At 39.5% G+C, this 9,004-nt stretch overlaps 1 protein-coding gene across 1 annotated transcript in view; it reads right to left on the bottom strand.

Annotated features, from left to right (window-relative positions):
- Nucleotides 1-1,948: 1,948 nt before the first annotated feature.
- Nucleotides 1,949-9,004, bottom strand: part of LOC109037215 (casein kinase I) — an 81,995-nt gene continuing 74,939 nt past the window's right edge. Inside the window, exon 10 of the mRNA XM_072299987.1 lies at nucleotides 1,949-5,154. Within this exon, the coding sequence (XP_072156088.1) occupies nucleotides 5,023-5,154 (132 nt within the window). The 3' untranslated portion in view covers nucleotides 1,949-5,022. The remainder of the gene's footprint in view (nucleotides 5,155-9,004) is intronic.

Genomic DNA, 9,004 nt, shown 5'->3' with positions numbered 1-9,004 from the left:
CATGTTCTCATTACTTTTTATCGTACATTTGACAACATTTGACAGATATCTGCACTGAACGTGTATCGGCTCGCAAGTTGTCTTCAGTCCTATCGTCTCAACGGTTAAGGCACCAATCATCGAACCACAGAATATATAGGCTTCACCAACAGAAGGTTCACTCCCGTTTACTCCAATGTATCGCGTTTTGTACTTTCCAGCGGCTCTGCAACGTTGCCACGTGAATGCGTTCAGGTAGAAAATAGGGATAGGAAGGAGCGCGTTTCGCCAAACAAACTGACAGCGTTGAAGGTCGGCCGATCTCCGGACTAAAGGCAAAATGTAAGCAATGCTTTCTAGGTGTGTTCTTCTTCTTCGACCGAGATACGCTGGGAGTGAGCCTTCTGTTGGTGAAGCCTATATGTTATGTGATCGAACTGACGCCAGACTTAAGCTCAGCCTGATCGTGTATTCAGGCCTATTATACAGGGTGGCCCAGACCTACCGTACCAGGCCTTTTTTCCGGTTAATTTGGGTCGCACGAAGTCCATGATCGCGGGGATGAATAGGGAAACGACCCCAAGGAATTCGAATTTCATGGTCCCAGAGCCCCCCTGGCGCCCCTTAAGAGGTAAAAGGGGTTATGAAATAATTTCAAAATTTTGACATTAACCCTGACTTTTGAAGTACGGACCCCCCTTTTACCCCCCAAGGGACGCCAGGGGGGCTATAGGACCATGAAATTCGGATTCCTTGGGGTCGTTTCCCTGTTCATCCCCGCGATCCTGGACTTCGTGCGACCCAAATTAACCGAAAAAAAAGGCCTGGTACGGTAGGTCTGGGCCACCCTGTAGAAGAATTATACTAGCTGTGATATAAGAAGCGCTACGTGAAAGAATCTACAACAGGTCTACGAATGACATTGAAGTGCTCGACCGACGTTGATAATCTCTGTAATCTTTGCAGCTCTTTCACCAAATATTCGCGCAATGCACGAGAAATAAAACTTTTCTTTTTGCAATTGACGCTTTCATAGACATCTTTCGCCAAATATACTGACGGAATAAGCAAATTCACTTCCCAGATATATTTTGCTGCGTTAACCGACCTGAGCCTATGGAACGCCGTTGGTGTCAAAACCCTTTTCTTGCGCGCGCGGAATTTTTTCTGGCGCGCGGAAAGAAAAACCCCGTTTTCGATGAAAATCTCTGAATTTCCGGATTCCGCGCCGGTTTTCGATATATTTGCGCCGTTTGTGTCAAAACTATTTTTGTCGGCGCGCCGCTTCAAATCTGTTCCGCGCGCGGAATTTTCGATATATCGATTCCTGCTCGCCGTTTGTGTCAAAACTGTTTTTTCCGGCGCGGCGCTCCAAATCTGTTCCGCGCGCAGAATTTTTGATATATCGATTCCTGCTCGCCGATCGTGTCAAAACTGTTTTTTCCGGCGCTGCACCAGAAAATAATTCCGCGCGCCACTTTTTCGATTTATCGATTTTTCTGCGCGCGGAGAATATTATGAACCTAATAGAAAAAAGTTATAATGGAGTAATTTATAATTGACTGATACCTGAAAAAGATGGTCGACGTAAAGCAGCGTGAAGTTTATACAGCTACTACTTAAATGAACTAATAAAGCAATGAGTGGGAATTTGAATATGAACAAATTCAATAGAGCAAACTTTCTGGATTCAGGAATAAATAAATTTAAATTATCGGCAACACTGCACTTTTTCCCCTCCAACGGTTTAATGGAAATCGTTCAAAAGAGAGATAATATTCTCCGCGCGCAGAAAAATCGATATATCGAAAAAGTGGCGCGCGGAATTATTTTCTGGTGCAGCACCGGAAAAAACAGTTCATATTCAAATTCCCACTCATTGCTTTATTAGTTCATTTAAGTAGTAGCTGTATAAACTTCACGCTGCTTTACGTTGACCATCTTTTTCAGGTATTAGTCAATTATAAATTACTCCATTATAACTTTTTTCTATTAGGTTCATAATATTCTCCGCGCGCAGAAAAATCGATATATCGAAAAAGTGGCGCGCGGAATTATTTTCTGGTGCAGCGCCGGAAAAAACAGTTTTGACACGATCGGCGGGCAGGAATCGATATATCGAAAATTCCGCGCGCGGAACAGATTTGAAGCGGCGCGCCGACAAAAATAGTTTTGACACAAACGGCGCAAATATATCGAAAACCGGCGCGGAATCCGGAAATTCAGAGATTTTCATCGAAAACGGGGTTTTTCTTTCCGCGCGCCGAAAAAATATTCCGCGCGCCAGAAAAAATTCCGCGCGCGCAAGAAAAGGGTTTTGACACTAACGGCGTTCCATACTGAGCCTAGGAAAGATTACAAGAAGGCAGTCAACTTCCGAGAATGGCTAACCGAGATTCCTGACAAACAATAATGACATGGTTAACCGACATCGTTCAAGGTCATTGAAAACACTGTTCTATTGAAGAAATTGCCGTGGCTCTTCTTATAGCGAAGCTATATATTATTCTATGGATAAATGGAATTCGTTACAAGACAATGGGTCTGTTGCACTCGGGAGGGATTTGGAAAATAATGAGCTATTCATAGGTAAATTTTCACGAAAAGACGGATGATGGGGTCAAAAACACTCTTGGTTCGATATTAAAGTTGCAAAAGCTAAATAAAGCTCAAAATTCCAACGGAGGCCTCTCATTGGTCGGCTACGTCACAACCAGTATGCTCCTTTCCCGCCGTTTCGATGCACCTGTTTCCCCATAAGGAATCTAAAGTCGTTTTTCTGTAACGAGTTTAGGTCAATTTGTGACTCATTTTACAAAATTTTCTTACAGTCATCAGTTCTTCACATCCTCTACTTTACAACTGCATCAACGGGTGTTCTAAAATCGCATCATATTAACGCTTAATACTTCTAAGGAAGTCCCGAAAGTGAGGTTAGGTCTCTCTCAAGGGGGTTCCGCTGGTCAAGTTAATGCTATATTTACCCGTTTTTGCTCAAACACATCAACGCAAGTATTGGATGTATGGTGTAAAACCAAGTTTGTATCCATTATTTGACTCTTAATGATGACTGATTGTCCCAGTAATTCACTGCATATGATGTATGAGTAAGGTATTCCTGATCTGTATCTCGCTCACTGCGACGGCTATCTTTCATTAAAAGTTTTAGAAATATGTTGGGAACTACTGACTTAAATACCTATTTGCCCCCGATATCATAACTGTATATATAGTTTTTGTACATACTCTTTTCATAATTAGGTATATCGACGGTGTAAGTCGGCAATCACATAACTCGATTTGCGACGTCGCAGACTTCCTGTCATACTTTATTTTTTAAACGGAAAACTGCTCAACGGCATTTCTTTAAAACTGCCGTAATTTTTCTCCTTTGTGCGAGGAAAATTTTGCAAAAACTTCAAGGAATGATGTCAATTTTTTCTCCTTTAAAAAATTAACATAGCGGTGGAGATTTTCAGACACCGCAAACGAGTTATGTGATTGCCGACTGACACCGTCGATATGTAATGAATAATTTGCAGGTGTCTGAAATTTGATGAATTCTGTGTATAAAGGAACGCAACCAAGTGAGCTGAGCACGAGAATACCCTTGGTTCATAAATTGAACAAATATTGGAGGTGATATGACAAAATGATCTAATCTGCTAAAATACATGCGTTTAAATGGCAAATGCCGCCTGATGACGTCACAAGGCGGTGCATTTTCTCACTTTTAAATCTATTCTCATACTATTTCCCATGGCAGAAAAAAATCATAAAAATACTCAAAATCAGCTCTTTAGGCATTTTCAGATGAAGCAATAGAAAATGTACGAGCAAATTCTACATTACCAAGATACCATACATTCATCCAAACAGGCACTGGATTAAACGGAGGGGTAACTCCTCAACCAGGTGGGTGATCAAGGACCACCAACAGTTCATAGTTGGTGCTTGGTTGCCGTAGAATCTCACCTAATATAAAATTGATAGTATGTTCAACTAATTTATTTATGAGCAGACAGATTTAAACAAATAAATATGCTCAAATGAGATTACGTTGATCCCTCAGCTAGTTAGCTAGTGCAGCCGAGCGAGACACATTTCATGCAAAAAAGTAGAATCTAAGGATCCAATATCCAATGAATTAGATTCAGAAAGCTGCATCATGCCACGGCAGCTAGTTTCTACGAATAAGGAACCTAAAACTACATTATATGAGAGTTTTGCCATAAAAATAGGACTTGTATGTATCCCAGAAAAGATCGTAAACATAACCTCACTTTCGTGACACGCTTTGATACATCGGAGATAAGTACATCATCGGATGCGATTCGTAAGTTTCCGTGGATGTTCTTATCGCAAAAAAATTTGATGAATACGGCCTCCAACAGTCTGATAATTCCTTTTGAAAATTTGCCTCTTGCTTCCTCATGGGTAAATTCATGTAATTGTAAAATAAACAAACGTAGGGTACTGGCTGTGACGTCACACAATGGCTACACTCTCCCGCCATTTGTAGTTTTAAATTTTCCCACTAAAAATGTTTGAACTTTCAGGAGCTTTTTTGGGGTGCTTGGGGGGTCAAAAAATTCTGGGAAAAATTCATTAAGCTTAGAATAATGCACACTATTAGAAAATGAATTTAAAAAAAATAGGTGGAACAGACCCATTATTGTTCTTCTCATTATCAACTTTTAGAGTATGATGACCAAAAGAACAAAGAGTACTTAAAAGTTTTTTCACTCATTACATCAAGGAAAAATAACTGACAAACCTCTAGGCCCCAGGGCAAATTTGACTTTTAAAACTGCTTTGTCCCGTTGAACTTTGCTACTCCAGATCATCTTTGACTCTATTTGACTGTAGATTCAATGCTCCAGTTACAATGAAGATACTTGAAGCTAGCACAAACTATGGACTGTTAATGTCATAGTCACTTATGCTAGCAAATAGAAACTTCACTCTCATAGAAAAATTAAAAAAGAGAGGACATCAAAGAAAAGAAGGGGCTTACGGAATACGCGTGATTTTTTCTAGGACTCATTTCTTCTTGGCAATTCCTTCCTTTGTTGATGATGCAAGACTACTGCTGTTGTCCTTTGACCGCAAGTTTACTCCGATTCCAACTGTTGATGGTGGGTTCATTGGTAGCAGACCGTCTGACCTTTGTCGCTTCCAGAATAAACAAACAAGAAAACATACAAAAAATATGTCTGTCTCGAAAAATAAAAAATAACTTTTACTTCTAACAGTTGACTTAAAGTTGCTGTTGTAGAGAGCAAGCTCCTCAGAGATTATTATCAGATAGCTAGGTGACAGCAGAAAATAATTGGCTATCGGCATTAGGGAGCGTTCATAAATTACTTACGTACCTAACGCATTTTTTCGGCATTTTTGACCCCCAACCCCTTAATGCTTTTGTGACGTGGTCCCTACCCTAGTAGCGATGGTTCTTAAAAAAAATTCTACAAAAGGTTGTCAAAAAAATGTAAAAAACTAGTTAATTTTTAGAGTTTGTAAATTTTAAGAAAAAAACTCTTAAAATACTCGTTATAGGAAACCATTTTAGGGGATTCTGTTAAATAAAAATATAGGGTTATCTATTTTAATTAAAAGAAAACGTAAAATTTACGTAAAAATCAACAAACTATTGCCTCAATTATTGTGAGCTGCAACTTTCCCTTCAATACTTTTCTGTTCACCACTTTTTTTCCCTCGTTTTTGCCCACAGAAAGTTTATAAAAAAAAAATGCGTAAATTGTATTCAACTTTATGTAAAAAAAGCCCCCGACGGATTTTTGATACGAATATTTCAAGAGTTTCTTTACGTAATTTTCAAGTGGTTTTGAAGTAGATTTTAAGTTCTCATAAAATTGACGAGTTTTTTTACAAATTTTCTCAACAGCCACTGCTACTAGGGTATCCATTAGCACGTAAAAACAAAATGACGTCACGCTCTACTCAACGACCCCCCTCCCACCTGGAGCATTGCCCACTTAATTTATGGACGGCCCCCAGAAAGAAAAAGAAGCTTTTTGAGAGATGAATTCTGCACTGCTAACTACTGACACTCACTTAGTCATTCATGCAATATTAACCCACAGAAAAAAAACGGAGTTTGCATTTCGGGCATCTTTAATTTTTTTGATGACGTACGTTGGTGCCGTCGATTTTTATCATCGATTTCCTTGGAGACGGTGTGGCTTACGGGAAAAAGTCTTAATATAAATAAAATGTTTGGAATGACATCATGAGTTGATATAAGTAAAAAAATCGGACGTTATGGACCGTTTCTCTTATTTTGAAATTCTGGATTAAGCTGAAATACCGACGCCACGTTGTACCGATCTACGTCGCGGGGTAAACACTCCTCAAGATGCAAACACCTCCTCTCTTTCTCTAAGACATTAACCGATTTCAGAAATTTATTCCTCTTTTGAGTTAGAGAATAGTAGGTAATAAAACCCTGCCGCTTGCGGACAGATGTTAAGGAACCCTCCATACTCTCTGCTTGGGGCAGGGTTTTTTTTTTCCGTTGGGGTGTCAAGTTAACCCAGTGAGCGAAGGCATATAGGACAGGGACCGTTTCCGGCCAAAAATTAACATATTTATTTGGGAAATTTTTTGCAGTTTTTTAGAATTTTTAACTAGAAATCTCCCACTAATTTCAAAACAATAGGGCATTTTGGAAAGTTCTGACCTCAAAGCATAAGAAATTAGGGTTGACTTATTTTACCTCCCCTTGGGGGGGGGGGGGGGGGGTAAAACAATTTTGAAAGATTTTTCCCAAATTACCCCCATCAAGGGGCAATTTGGGAAATAGTACTAAAGCCATATGTTATGAACTGCTATCAAATAACCTCATACAGGGGGCTATTTGGGAAGGTAAACCTAATTTTTAAAAAATGTATTTGGGTACAAAAACTAAAAAAAATTATGAAAATATAGAATTTTTTTATAAAGTAACACAGGGTATTGACAAAATTTAAAATCCCTCAAGAAAATGTATATTAAGTTCCCAAAAATATCTTCGAATATCTAAAATGAATAAACAAATGAATGATAAGATTCTATGCTCTTCGGAACGTTTCTAAATGGCTCCTTGGCTTCCATTTGATTTCTCACTTCGCACAGGGTCTATATTTCCCAAATTGCCCCAACACAGAAAAAATCTAATAACTCCTTAAGAATTCATGAAAAAAATCTGAAATTTTCAGGATATGGTCTTGACTATGATAGTAAATGACTGGAAAAATCAAAATTGCCAAATGAAGCAGTCGGTCCGGCTGGGATGCAAGAGTTGGACATAACCTCAAAAGATCACGAAAAATAGTGATAAACAATATTGTTATACTAGCACTCATGAAAACATCGGATTCGTTATTTGGCGACGTAGAAATACTCTCGAATCAATGCAGATAGCGCCGCCATACGCGAATAGTTTTATGAGACAGATGGAGTGCACAGCATTGCCAACAAATATTTTTATCCGCTAATTCCCAAATAGACCCGCATTTCCCAAATAGCCCCGATTGACTCACGCCTGTTCATTTTTCGGCGCGCCTTACGCACAACCAAACACAACGCGCGCTCCTCAGAGTGAACAGATTGGCCCAGATATTCCGGACCACATTTCACCAAAAACTGCTGTTTGTCAAACCGCCGTCAACACCTACCAAGCGGCGAGTAGGCCTTCGGCCATGCTCGGCAATCTTCGTAGCCAATCAGGTTGCCGCTCGCCGCCCGTAATCTCAAAGAAGGTTCGGCCCCTACACTTTGCGAATTTTGGATTTTGGCATTCGGCCTGATTCTCTTTTCCTCTTTTCCGTAATTAATAACAATAAAAAATTCATTTAATAATTACTTAGCGGCACCTTAGTTCATTTTTTAAGGCACGGATCAAATACTGTGGTTATCTATTATTCTCACGGTGCCCATCAAATTATAGGTAAGAAACCTAGTCCTGTAATAATAATGGCATGGAATGACGGGCTCTAATTGGTGACTTGACCATCCTCAATAAGTTATCGAAAGAATTTACTTCTTAAAAGATCCTTTGCGAATAAAGCCAAGTAAATATGCGGATAAAAGTCCCGTGTGATATGTGAAGTGTACTTATTCAAAGTAATTTCAAAGGGAAGGGATGAAATGTTCAAAAGGTAACGTCCAAATTTGCAAAGTTGTAGAGGCGCTATAGGCACAAATTGGACCTGCTGGTGGCAGAACCATCTTGGTGATGTTCATAAGGAATTTTAGACTTTATTCTATTTTTTCAGCAGATGAACCTTACATGGTAACTTGTAAAGTCTTGCCTCATTTTCCTTGAGTTCTACTTAGTTTGATGCCAAAAAACAAGAAAATTCATGGAGAAACGTGCCTTAAAGGTGATAGTTCCCCCTCATACTTACTATCAGAGTTCCAACGGAAAAAATCTTGTTGTCATAGGTAAATACGGTTTCCATTGCTTCTTCAGCTGTTAATAGACAACTATGCGGGTTTGCTGGAGAATTTGGTGACTGCTAGGATTGTTAATTAGTATCTCCGAAGCCTGGTTGTTATAGCTAAACTTAAAGCATTGGCTTCAACGCATCGCAAAACCAGAACCTTGGAGAGACCAGCGAACATCCATGAGAAAGTGAGTGAGGAGCAAGGTACCTAGCATTGTACATCCGTCTGGATTTCACAACTACCGTTCCTAGGGATTTAGGATTCAGATTCGCACATCAACCAGTAAGCTTTTCTCCCAATCATCTTGATATAGAGGCAGCTATGCAAGGCGCAGCCAGGTAGTCCAATGCTCAAGCCACTTAATCAACACAAATATTATCCTAACTTACAACAAAATGACTTGTTTCTTCTCTAACAATGGAACCGGAAAATGTTACTTTGAATGCGCGAGAAACTTCTTTGGTCGAGATGAAGAAACGTAAATGAAGAAATGAGTCCGGAACATCTCGACCAGGTACAGGCCGCTTTGTTTACATTAGGAGTCTGGAGTATCTCGCCGCAATTTCACTTGAAA

The sequence above is a fragment of the Bemisia tabaci genome, chromosome 1 (assembly GCF_918797505.1).
Source record: "Bemisia tabaci chromosome 1, PGI_BMITA_v3".
NCBI classification, from domain to species: Eukaryota; Metazoa; Arthropoda; class Insecta; order Hemiptera; family Aleyrodidae; genus Bemisia; species Bemisia tabaci.
Note: the sequence above shows the minus strand (reverse complement) of the source record. Positions and strands in the feature narration are given on the sequence as shown.